The sequence below is a fragment of the Chroicocephalus ridibundus genome, chromosome 8 (genome assembly GCF_963924245.1).
Source record: "Chroicocephalus ridibundus chromosome 8, bChrRid1.1, whole genome shotgun sequence".
NCBI classification, from domain to species: Eukaryota; Metazoa; Chordata; class Aves; order Charadriiformes; family Laridae; genus Chroicocephalus; species Chroicocephalus ridibundus.
In genome coordinates, this window is record NC_086291.1 from 13,903,814 (window position 1) to 13,917,070 (window position 13,257).

General features: G+C 36.1%; 1 protein-coding gene across 1 annotated transcript in view; it reads left to right on the forward strand.

Moving 5' to 3' along the window:
• MIGA1 (mitoguardin 1) overlaps positions 1-9,844 on the forward strand; it is a 39,800-nt gene extending 29,956 nt beyond the window's left edge. Inside the window, exons 9-16 of the mRNA XM_063345164.1 lie at positions 3,770-3,888; positions 4,072-4,144; positions 4,468-4,554; positions 4,678-4,776; positions 5,107-5,241; positions 6,691-6,744; positions 8,387-8,503; positions 8,842-9,844. Of these exons, the coding sequence (XP_063201234.1) occupies positions 3,770-3,888; positions 4,072-4,144; positions 4,468-4,554; positions 4,678-4,776; positions 5,107-5,241; positions 6,691-6,744; positions 8,387-8,503; positions 8,842-9,060 (903 nt within the window). The 3' untranslated portion in view covers positions 9,061-9,844. The remainder of the gene's footprint in view (positions 1-3,769; positions 3,889-4,071; positions 4,145-4,467; positions 4,555-4,677; positions 4,777-5,106; positions 5,242-6,690; positions 6,745-8,386; positions 8,504-8,841) is intronic.
• Positions 9,845-13,257: the final 3,413 nt, after the last annotated feature.

Genomic DNA, 13,257 nt, shown 5'->3' on the forward strand with positions numbered 1-13,257 from the left:
GAAGTGAAGTATTCACTGCGGGTCATCATAAATGTCCTGTGCAGTGGTCACCAGCAATTGCTATCTCTTTCTTGAGCCTTGAATGGATAGAAGTAAAGCTTTGTAAGACTAGCTTGCTGCTACAGGGTGATTCATCTTTTCATCTCTTCTTTGTTTGCGTTTTCATCTCCTTCTTCATGTGACCCCACGTGACACTGAGGAAATAGCAGATGTTCAGAGGCTGCCATGTCAGGTCCATCATCACTAACCTCTGTGTTACAACTTTCAGTAGCTATGCATGGAGCACTTTTTCATCCTTAGTGGTGTGCTAAGAGTTTCAAAATGGCAGTGGCTGGGCGAGGAAGTGTTCACTACAGAATGGCAAGAAAGGACTCGAGAAGCTTTCAAGAGTTCAACTTAGCTGTGATGACAGGATGTGGGATGCTGGGGCGTTCTGCTAACTTCTGATAAATACTGAACTGCTGTTGAGGAAAGTTAGGCGGTGCGTAGGGGTACATAGTGAGGTAAAAAGCAAGTATCTGAATACATATTAATGTATGCCAATTAGTATAAGGTAGTTGTACTGAACCACCTCATTTAAAACTAACCTTTCTCTTCACCTTTTTCCTCAAAGGTAACAAGTCCTTGGAGGCTTTTACATGAAAGAGTTTATTTTCCTTTTGATGTCAGCTTGAGAAGTTCTTATCTAGAAAATGTTGTATGCTCCTCAACGTTTTTAAACAGTGTATATGATTTGTCCATTCTTCCAATAGCTGAACTCTGCTATGTTAGAAATGTGGATGTGTGTTTGGAGCATCTTAACTGATTGAGATACCCAGAATGTTTATATAGGCAAGCTTTCACCTTATTTCATCTCAAAAAGAATGGCCGTTACTGAATGTTTGCAAGACCATTTAAAATAAAATACTGTATGTTACATATATATATATATAGTTTATACCTACATATAAAATACTTGTATATAAATATATTTTTAAACACTAGAAAGCATCGAAAAAAAATCCGTGATGACTCCAGGAGCGTTATGATGCAGCTTCAGAGCTTGTGTGGAAATCGCCTTTTCTAGTTAAACTTAGAGGTTGTTTTAGTTTCTGCTTTTCAGTTTGTTTCGTTTTTTTCTCCTCTCCTCTTTGTGCATGCTAAGAGAAGTCAGCAATAGAGGAATTTGCACTCCCTTTCCAAATGTTATTGGTTGGGACTAACTTCGATCTGTAATCAAAACCATCTTCTCAGCGGAAGAATAGTTATACCCTTCCCTCCCACTTAGTAGCCGGTTGATTTAACTGCTCTCTTCCTTTGTGCTCAGTAATATGCATTACAGCAGTAACACAGCTATTTTATTTCATCTGCTAGCATGAGAGGAAGTTTAAACAAATAAAAAAGCTAAATATAATCAAGGGCCTCACCCAACTGCCAGGTATCAGATTCTATGCTAATCTGTAACCACAAGGGCTGTGATCAGGCATCTCCGTGTGCTGAAGATGTTGTCATCTCAGGCTTGCTGGCAGCAGATGGAGATTACCTGCATCTCGCTGTAGAAATCACAAGTCCTAATTCAGTCACAGTCAGTCATATCTGAAGAAGGTGATCTGCCTGAAGTTCACTAGAGAAAACTAATATAATCCCTTTTACCACAGAAATTATTATCTCCAAGAGAGGGGCAGCTGTTTACAAAGTGCGTATGTGTTCACAACCTATTTCTTCTCATGCTTTGCAAATGAAATAAAATAAATGGAAAGTTTTATGGCTTCAGTAGTACCTGGATCAGGTAAGAAATAAATTAGTATACTTATTTGTGTTCTGTTTTGGTCTTTATTTTGGAAAATATGTATGTATTGTTCCGCAGTTAATACTTTCTTAACCATAATGTAGAAAAACAAATTCTGGAGTAAAGATTTTTCACTTTTTCTTGTTTATACCTGTTCTAACTATTACACTATAAACACCTGTGTGTATATATACGTGTGTGTGTCTGTATATTGATTTCTCACATCTGAAAGAAATCAATATATTCCTGTTTCTTCTAGTTGGTTAAATTATTCTTTCCCATATATTTTCACATATATTTTCAATTAAAAGCTGTGTGGCTTCCTTTGTTTAGTAAGAACGTAAATTTTCAGGTGGGCTTTTTGAATTAGTGAATCCAAAACACAATTTGGAGCCATGATTAATCTTGCTAAATTGGAATAAAATCTTTGGTCTTAATAGCTGTAAATCTTTTTTAGGAAGTCAGCTTATTCTGCTCTGTTCTTCCAAGCAAAACAACTGATAAACAAATACATATTTTTTAAATGGAAATACTTTCAAGCTAGATGAGTTCTGAAAGTGTCCGTTACTCATTTAAATATAGCATTTTGTGGACCTTACAACTTTTATTCCTTCACTTATTCCCTGGCTATCATCTTGTCGCTTGAGTCTCAATTTGAGAACTCTATAGAAATCTGTATAGGAATGCAGATTGAATAGAGGGTTTTTTTATATTGTTTTGTTTTGTTTTGTTTTTACACAAACAAGTCAATTTAAGATGGAACCTGACAATTTTATGAAAGGAATTGTATGTATTTGCTTACAGTAAAGGGATACTGGTATGAGTGATTCAAAATGTCACTTTCCAGCAAATATACACCATCTAACGATGTGTGACACTTGTCAGGATACCAGCTCTGGACTGAAATCTCTGTAACTTATTCATGTGCTTAAATATTTACATGGACAAAAATAGGTATTGGCACGTGCTTGTATTCTTCTCTTTAGCAGCCAAGTCTACTTGGCCAAATTGTTGCTGTAATTGGCTCAACTGAAGTCTGTGGAGAGGGCACACTGGAAGCATACTTCTTCATGTCTTTATGAATGCCTGTATGTCCTCAGTGACAGGAAAAACTTTTCAGCATATATTTATTTGAAAATTTTAATGGAAGTTTAACATAAAGTGATATTTTAATCTGGTTTTGGGTTTTTTTTTTAGTCTTTCTAAGATACAGGGTAACTACTTCTATATAGTTCAATTAAAAAACAAAAGTTAGAATTCATTTTCTGGTCATTAACTAAACCGAGGATGTGTAAGCCTCTGATATTTTTTTTTTTCTTGCATCATTAATAATATGATGTAATGCTTGTAGTGGAAATTGTAGCTAGCCATTGTTTTGTGGATTAAATATGATATCCTGTAAACAGGAGTTCTCTGTATTATTTATGTGCTTTAATTTCTTAATGTGTTTGGGGGTTTTCTTGCTCTAAAAATCTCTACAAGTTCATGTTAATTTATGTGATAACCACAGAATTAAAACAGCCGATAATGAAAACCTTATTGGGAGCCTGTAGTAAAATGCTGGATGCTCGTGCTTCGTAGGATGTGCTTTGGTAACCAGCAGGGGTATTTGCCAGTGAAATAAAACCAGGGGTGGGAGCATGTTACTATTTCCAGCTTCCTAAAGACTTGCATGATGCAATCATTCTGCACTTTGTGTCCCGACAATTATTTTTTAACAGCTTTGAGACCCATTAGATTTAACTAGGCAAGTTAAAAACAAAGCTAAGTTGTGTCCATTTTATTAATTAAACTTCTGAAAGTTACGAAGTAACAGTCTTGTTAATAGTGTGGTGTTTCTCTCCTGTTTACTGGTTGAGTGTTGCCCCTTTGTTTTAAGCAGATGCAGAAAAAGATATATCTTTCGGTAGAATATCAAGAAAATTTCTTTAATTTGTTTTATCTTTACAAAAATTATGTTGGCAAGCTCTTTAATGAACTTAAAAAATATATTTTTTTCAGCTTACAGAGCACAGAGAGATTCGTAATACGTATGGTCTAGATTCCCTTTGCCATTGCCCATTGTATGAAGAAGCTATGCACCTAGCAGAAGAAGGCAAAATTTATTCGCGAGTCTTAAGGTACTGATTTATGTCTACTTAATTATTTCCAAGAAAAGCAAGAATTAATGTTAAATATTCTACATAGAACTCATTTTTCAGAAGTTACTTCTACCAGGTATTTTTTCTAGGAATTAGACTTAGTTGAATTTTCGTGTGCTTCTTTTTTTTATTGGTCTTTGAAAACTTTTCTATTTTATATAGGACTGAAATGTTTGAATGTCTCGGAGACAGTGACTTCCTTGCTAAGCTTCATTGTATTCGACAAGCTTTTCAGGTAAATAGTAAGGAGAGCGCTTTGTCTGTCTGCCTTGTTAAGCCTAAAGTACACAGCATTGAAACTATCAATGCACTACCTGTGTGAGCATTTTTATGACACATTCTGTAATTAATTATTTTCTTGTTGCTTTTACATTGCTGTAATTCTAAAATGGGACATATTTGCAGAGGAGTTGCTTTGGAACCTTTGCACCAACGGTTTATTAGGAACTTGCCAACTATGTTAGTGGTTATAATTATATTAAATTTGATAGACGTGTTTAAGGTCACTTTGTATAACCTGTGAATTAATACGTTTATATTTTCTGAAACCTTTTCTAGATAATTCTTTCAGAAACAGCAAACAGAATATTTCTTGCTGAGAGTGGAAGAAAAATTTTGTCTGCTTTAATTGTGAGAGCACGAAAGGTAAAAGCCTTTTTTAACTAGTGCTTTATTGTTAATGTAACTTCTACCAGAAGTCACTTTCTAGTGTAAATAAACCATCTCTCTTGTTAAGTTTGCGTGATGGTCTTTGCTTTTACTTTACAGAATCCAAAGAAATTTGAAGATGTCTTTGATGAAATGATATATTTCTTGGAACAAACAGATCACTGGGATAATACTGAAATGGAACTTGCTGCTAGAGGGGTGAGTCTGAATTTCTGAAAAGTGCTTTTACCCTTCATTATGCAAGCCATAACATCTAAAAATAAATTTTTACAGTTCAGAATGGTGGGAAAGGCAGATCTTTTTTTGTTTACATTGCTGATTTAGAGAAATGGCATCCACCACTGCAGTTTAGTACCAGAAAGCATGTAATATTTTTTTAACTTCTCCTTTACTGACAAAGTATCTTTAATATTAATTAAAAACAATTATAAATATGCATGTTAATACAGAGTTAGAATATGGGGTGTGCTGAATTCCACTGCTGAAAGAGAAACTAGGTGACTTAGATCCTGTTCTGATTTAACATAGGTGAAAAACCTGAATTTTTATGATGTCGTTCTGGACTTCATATTAATGGATTCATTTGAAGATTTAGAAAACCCACCAATATCTATACAGAATGTAGTAAATAACCGCTGGCTAAATTCCTCTTTTAAAGAAACAGTAAGTATTTATGTGTAATTTTCATAATTGTTTTTCTGTAGTACGTTACAATAAGTAGGTGGTATGATCAACATAACATCAGTGTGAGCATTCTGATATAAAAGTTCAGTATATGCCGAAACTGTTCTTCCAGCGATCTGTGCTTTATGTTCTTAAAGCACAATGTAAAAATGAGAATAAATCCAACAACTGCAGGATAAAGACTGCGTATATTGTCTTGATAATTGCATTAATTTTGAAGCAAAGAAACTATACCATCCTTCATCTAAAGTCTAATTCAGCTTCCAATATAACTGAATATATACCTGAAATATTCCTCAGAAAAAATAGATAGATTGTGTTATCAGGTTTTTCATAATAGCAATTTAAAAGTTACCAGTCTGGGCCCAAGATATACAGAACGATTGAATGTATTGGAGAAAATACTTTAACTTGTCCTGCAAAAATGAGTTTTCTCTGAGGAAGTAGAATTTTAGAAGGGAAGTTTCTTTTAGCCACATCTTAGATATTAGATAACAGGTTTTGGCTGTTAGATACCAGAGATTTAGCAATAAGGCACAAAGTTGCAAGCAAACAAAAGTCAATTAATGCAATAGAGGGATTCAGATGTTGGTAACATTTCACACTTTTTCAGATGTGCCTGTTTATTTGTCAAATACATCTCACCCCTCTGCTGCAGACATACAGGCTACTGCTATGGTCAGCTGGTAGAGATACTACTCTCATCCATTAATATCTATAAACAGCTAGTTTTCCTTTTATTTTTTTCCTTCGATTGAAATATACCCTCTAAAGGAAAAAAAAAAAAAAGGTAACATGCATGTATTTATTTTTGCAGTTATGTGATAACATTGTGTTTTGTGAGGAGTAAATTATCTTGCAGGACTGAAGGAGAAGCAGACCAGAGGATAGTTACCAGCTGAGGGGAGAAAAACCTATTGGTATATTGTATTTCGCTAGTCCATATTTGGACAAAACTCCTTAGCTGAATCTGAAGCTATTGCAAGAATGTTTTTGCTAAAATGAAAAAGGACATTTCAATGTGTTCACATGCTGCTGAATATCTAAAATAGTTACTTATGTCTGAGCACACACTTTGGTATATAAGAGACTGGTCCTCAGTTAAACCCAGTGAATGTTGCTAACTGTTGCAACTGCAAAATCAGGCAAGGATGCCAAATTACATTTGAATTAAACTAAAGAAAATGTTGCAAAGTAAGATCTGAGAGTAACAAATATGACTGCGTATAGAATTAGGTATTTGTATCAGCTAATATTTTATAGTTTGTGTTATCACAAGATTGAAGCTGAAGAAAATACAAATCCCTAAAATGTAGAAATACGGTATTCTGCAGATCACTTATTTTGAGATCAAAGATGATTTCTCTTATAATGAAGTTACACAGGGCTTTGGGCATTTTTATTTTTATTTTTTTTTTTTACGTTTAGGCCGTGGCTTCAAGCTGTTGGTCAGTACTGAAGCAGAAAAGACAGCAAATGAAGGTAAGTTGCCTTGCAAATTATGTGGACCAAAGTTACTGAGCAGCTCCTAAGAATTTGAAGTTCTGTCCTGTAGCTTCGGCAAAATAAATTACAGACCAACCCTTAATCCTGTAGACGTGTTAGTTTAGACGAGAGACGGCCAATTGTAGAAGTTTAGCTCATGGGGCCCTAATACTAGTTTTTTAGCAAAAATTCCTAGCTGAAAGATTTTCAACCTAGTTTAGGTCCAGTCAACGGTGGTGACAGTAATTTCTTTGGCCCCACACATGTACCTCGGACTTTTGCAGACCAAGGTCACTAATGTTGTATCTCACCTGCCAGCACTAGGATTCTCAACCCCATCTGCCTGCATCGTCTCCACAGCTAGATAAAATTCATTCCTGTCTCTTTACCTACCTGAAGTACCACCTTCCTCTCCAGCAGCAGGAACTCTTTTGCAGCCTCCTTCAGCCCCTTCTGCATCCTGACCTGGCACTGAAGGAACTCTGCAGATTTTGAAGTAGAACTCCTCTGCGCCACCAGCTCCTGGCTTCCCCCTTTAGAGGCTTTTATTAGATCTAGGAGGCAAATGCCCCATCTCTGTAATCGCCAGTCCAAAAGCAGAGTTGAGGCTTGCTACAGGACACCCATAGCCCTTAAAGCGGTTTGCATACCACAGGCGAGGTGGTATGATTCTGATTCTAAGAACAGCTATTTACATCACTCCTAACTGCTGAAGACAACATTTAATTGTAAAAAAAAGTTGCTTCCAACGGCAGTCGGTATTTTGCAAAAGGTCTTCAGCTACCGTTATGTCTCAAGACTTGAGACGTTACATCCCTGTGTCAGTATGGTTGGGAATTTTATATAAATCGATCTTTTCTACACTAGTTTTATATAAAGGGATTATATCTCCAAAACAGATGTTGTAGTAACCTATTATTTTAATCTCTATTTCAATGCAGAACTACCTTACTCTGTAGTTCTTTTGCATACTGAAGTTTCATTATTTGTAAGTTTGTAAATGCGTGAGCAACTTTACTCCTTGGGACTAGTTTCATCAGTGCTGCTGGAGTCATTCAAAAGTAGATAAAGTTAAGCACCGTGGAAGGCTTTGGAATGGAGGGACTCGGACTCACTGTACCACAAGCAGTTTGATGAACTTTAAGTTTACTTATGGGCAGTTTCACATGGTATTTCACGTTCTAATTTATGATTAGTTTCTATTTTTATTATTTTATAAAGTAACTGTTCTTGTAAAATTATAAATGTTTATTAGTATATAAAATAATCTGTACATTCATATATGAGATATAAATTTATACTATATTATATTTTACGAGTACCTGTGGGTTGTAAAAGTAACAACAGGATGGACGTTCGCAGATATTTTATGTTTATAAAATGATCTGATCTGTCGTATGGGAGTCAGACTAGATTGTATATACCTATTAATCTTAGAATATTTAAAATGCAAAGTACTGCCGAAGTAAAAAAACCTGACATTTGTTTGGTACAGTTGCACAGTAACATAAAGGAGTTCAAGGTACCACAGCCCTGAAGCCGTAGGTGTGTTAAGCTTTTCTGAAGACTTAATTTTATGTAACAGAGATTTATATTAAACTTACTGTGTAACTTTTGTCTGTGATTTTTACATCACTAGGTACCTGATGGATTTTTTGCACATTTCTATGCCATATGTGAACATATCAGCCCTGTTTTGGCGTGGGGCTTTCTGGGCCCTAGAAATTCCCTTTATGACCTATGCTGCTTCTTCAAGGTTTGCAATGTTTTTTTTTAATTATCAATTATCTTAAATTAAAAAAAATATCTTCCAGATTTAAAGAAATTAGAATCTTATTTATAGGCATACATTTGCATTTTCCTGACATTAAGACTAACATTAAGAAACCATGAAAATAAATATTTTCATATCTTTGTTTTTTTTTAAGCCTAGAACTGTTTTGCAAAGTCTATTTTAGTGCACTTCTATCTTAGTACAAAAGAATCCATAAATGGATGTTTTTAGGAAATGCGTGAAAAAGCGTTGCATGCTTTTTTTCTTCTTGTAAGTGAACACAAGTTTTTCCTTTTTTTTTTTTTTTTTTTCCCCACTAGGATCAAGTGCTTTTCTTCCTCAAAGACATTTTTGACTTTGAAAAGGTGAGATACTCATCTATGGAGAGTTTGGCTGAAGATCTTATGCAATTATTAATCCGACACACGGAACTTTTAATGGCTTATCTTGGAGCAGATTCACTAAGACATGTCAGTTCTTGTGTAAGTGGTCATGAGCACGTCGTGACCAGCGGGCTCTTAGAAGCAAAAGTACAGTAAGCTTAAAATCCATGAGAAGTGAGATGGAGTGCGCTCTGACGTACTCCTTCCCACCTTTCTCTCTAACCCCGAAGCTATGGTCGCTGTTACTGAGCAAGCATCTGAAAACGTATCATGTCACTAAGTGTGGAAAAGGACTCAGGGAGGTTAAACGTACATCTGCGAAAAGAACTGGTGAGCATATTACTGTATATACCTAAATTAAATTTGCAGCTCAGCTGGCACTGTATTTATACTTAATGTATCCCAAAGCTTTTTTCTGTAATATTTGGGTAAAGTTTATTTATGAAATACTGTACTTTTGCACAGATAATTTGTAAGTGAAGCTGATGGAGTTGTTTACTTTAAAGGCTTACAGTACAAAATGTTCATTACAGCGTCTCCAAATCATTGTGTGTCTAGGTCTAGCAGGTGTTTGGACTGGGGTATATGCAGTCTCTGATTCATGTGACCCGTGCAATAAAGTAATCACACTTACAAAATCAAACATGTTGCCACTGCCCTGAAATTACATTTGTGTGGGTGTAAGCACTCATTTTGTACTACCGTGTAACAGAGTGATGTAGGGAATGCAGGCACCGTTTGGGCTGGAATCACCTCCAGTATGCATTTTTTACTTTTTTTTTTTTTTTAGTATCTAAACATCATGAAAGTGTTTTAGAGCATTTACTTATATTCAAAAAGCTATGCTAGCTTCATCAATTAATTTATGACTTTTCCTTTTTCTAAAACTGTTAGTAATTTATCTTGTGGTCGTAAATAAACTAATACCATTCTCAGCTCATATGTAGCATTTCAAGATCTATTTTTAAATAAGAATGTATGATGAGATTTGTTAATCATGAAACAGAATCAAAGGCAGTGTTTTATAATTAAAAGCATTTCTGTCTTCCTCCCTTCCTTGTAGGAAGTCAGGTATCTGTTTAAGAGCAAATTTAAGCAATTGTGGCCACATACGTACAATGCAAAACTGTGGCTCAGATAGGGAACCCTGAACTTTAGCTAGGAGCACAGCACACTAAGGAGGCAGGAGGGAGCTTGCAGTAACGTTTTTTTCCTGTGGTAAAGGTAGTAAGTAATGATGATCTATAATCTTTGAATTTCTGTAAAGTGCAACAATGTTTCATGGTTCTCTTAGGCTTTTAAACTACCCTTAGATCCACTTTGCCACACAAAGCCAGCCCACGGGAATCTATCTTGGGTCAAGGAATAGAGTGTAAGTAATTACAGAGTAATTCTAAATATTCAAATACTTAAGAAGCATGTTGTTAAAACCTAGTATATTGAAACAAACTTTGATTAGAAATATTTCAACTTTTTTTGCAAACAGAACCCAAAACAATGATGCTTGAAAAAGAGGGCCTGTGTAATTCCATAGATTTTACTGAAGCCAACGTTTTGCTCCTTTGTTGTGCTCATTTGAATAAATATGAAAATGATGAAAATGTGTCATATGACTTGTGTGAAATGCCAACTGACTGTATTTTATTTAAAAAAAAAAAAGTATACTTCTATGTGTAATAAAACAGAAGTTCCAAATGCTGCTGTTGGCTTCTTCCACTATTGAAGTTGCTGAACGTGGCCCCATGCTCCAACCTACACTTTTTTCTCTGCAAAGTATGTCTTCCGTACCAGAATGGGAAGGTTTTTTCACCCATCTCACTTACCTTAAACATACTTACCTCCCTCATCATACCACTCCAAAGTATCTGTATTTTGGCAGCTTTTTGTGAGTCTATGAATGAAATTATGTGGAACAATAACGTGTCTCGTTGGGTTCAGAATTAATAGGAATAGCTGGAAAAAGAAGTACCAGAGCCAAGGGCGTGTACCACAGCAAATGCGGGAGGTTGCAGTTGTGTCAAAGGAGACTGTCTGCTGTGGTTTGTCTGATCTAATAAAATGGTGTGAAGAAAATGACACCTTAACATTTAAAACAGAAAAACAAAAATGCACTTTTTCACAGAAGTAAATGTGTATTTAAGTGATTGATTTTCATATTATTTATAAAAAGCTCTTGAAGAAAGTGCAACAGCATTGCACGAGATTATAAATGTTTCCAGATAGTTTAAGTCACTCTTCTGTTGAAACTTGAAAGGATTTTTTTGAACAAAAGAATTAACAAGGTCTAATGAAACACCAAAATATTTGGAAAACGGGTAAGAACCTGATAACATCTGTCTTAAACAAATGTGTGCCTTTAAATCAGGAGCAATTCCATGCTCTCATAAGTCCATAGAATCAGGTTGGAAATTGGACAGATGTATTTCCCATCCAAAACAAGGATTACAGTATCTGGTTGCTGTAAGGTACCACCAACAAATACTTGATTCAGAAACAGTTAAGAAAGGAAGAAAGAAATAGAGAAGGAGGGGAAGGGGGAAAAAGAGAGAGGAAGAGGAAAGGTGCAGGTACATGTGGGGAGGCTTTTGATCTCCTCTGGGTCTCTTTGGACCTTTTTCCAAAAAGCATTCACATCTTCAGTCCTTCCTAACTCCGGAGACGGAGCTGTACGTTTGAACAGCAGACAGCTGTCTCCTTGCAACACAGAACTGGAATCAGTTCTCTTACAACCTAAGGTTTGGGCACTTTTGCTGGAGGCTGTATAAAGAACATCTGTTGATAACAAGCCTCAGGGCTTGAGAATTTCAGAAGTCCACCATCTTTGAAAACACAAGTGCCAGAGCTGCACCAAAAGCACTGACAGCATGGTGCAATTCCACTTTAGTGAATTCATAATCAAAATCAGAATTTAGTTTATAATCTTTAAATTTTTAAATAGTTTTGACTGCCCCTTCCCATGCTAATAAGAACAAGCTAAATTTAAAAGCCATCCTCTTCTGCCGTAACCGTACTCCTGAGGTCAGAGATGTTGAATGTGTAGGGATTATACAAGAATCAAATATTTATATCATTTGTAATTTAGTTGTTATAATAATCTCACTTTTAATGTGTTCTTAATGATTATTATACTTCACTTTTGTAGCCTTTGGTTTCTCTCAAAGTAAACGTGTCAAATCAAGTGTCAGAGTAAGCATATTTGTGAACTTTCTATTGCCTACATGAAATGCAGTTGTGTATATTAAATAAAATAATTCAGTGAAATGGCTGTTGCTCATATAACTGTATCTAAAACTTGAATTTGCTCCCTGAAATACAACAAAACCCAACTATTACAAAATTTATTGTATACATGAAAAAGAAACTGAATGGAAACAGCTTTTGAGCTGTTCATTTCAAACTGATTTTGTCGACCTGTTTAATTTTGCTTCTATTAAATGGTCCACAGCACAAAGACATTTTCAACGTATCGGCCAGTGATCCACCAAAAAGACAAATACTGGTGTTTCTGGTCTTGGAAACCAAAAAGTGATTCAGGCCTTAAATGAAGAACCCCCCGGCCTAAGGTTGGCTGTGGTGGCTTGCAGACATGATGCAGACAAAGTAGGTTCAAGTGGAGTGACAGAGGCAGTGGTTGGTGGCTGGTGAGATCCTGCCCGCGCTATTAACCCAGATGGTTTAATTGCCGTCATCTCTCTAAGACAAGCTGTTGTCTCTTTTTTTGGTTTCAGGAGAAGAGTTTTGTCAGGATATTTTCCAAACCAAACTGCTTTAGTGCGCTCCAGTCGTGGAATAAGACTTCCTTTGTGGAGTAATACAAATGAAATGGACAACATGAAGTGTTTAATCCTTACTGCTGTAGAAGGGCGATGTATACATGCTTTGGTCTGCCCAAATTTGTTATATGTATTCGTCTGCTGAAAATGTATTTTACTGAGAGTTGAAAGCCCTACCTTAACTGAAATCTTGCGCCTTTGCTTCAGAAATGGGAGTATGGCTATTCTGAGGGTGCGCTGCGGAAAAGCTCCTGCCCTGTCCTTCAGAAGACAAGCACGTTTTGTGTTTTAACTTTGATGGCTGTTGTTCGGATTTGCAAAGCCAAAGCTTGTGCAGTTATCGTCCTAATACTTCTAAATCCAGCTGAAAGTTAGGCTCCAGCATGGCAGACGCAAGTGAGATAGGAAGAAGGTTCTGCACTGGGGACCTTCCAGTTGAACGTGTAGGAAACAAGCCATCTTTAGGCAGGAAAAGGAACGCATGCAGATGGAATAAAATCACGTTCCTGCCTCTGCTTCACAAAGTTTCCCGCGAAAGGTGCTGCTTTAAGCCAAAGCCACTCTCCGTCCCGCAGGTCTG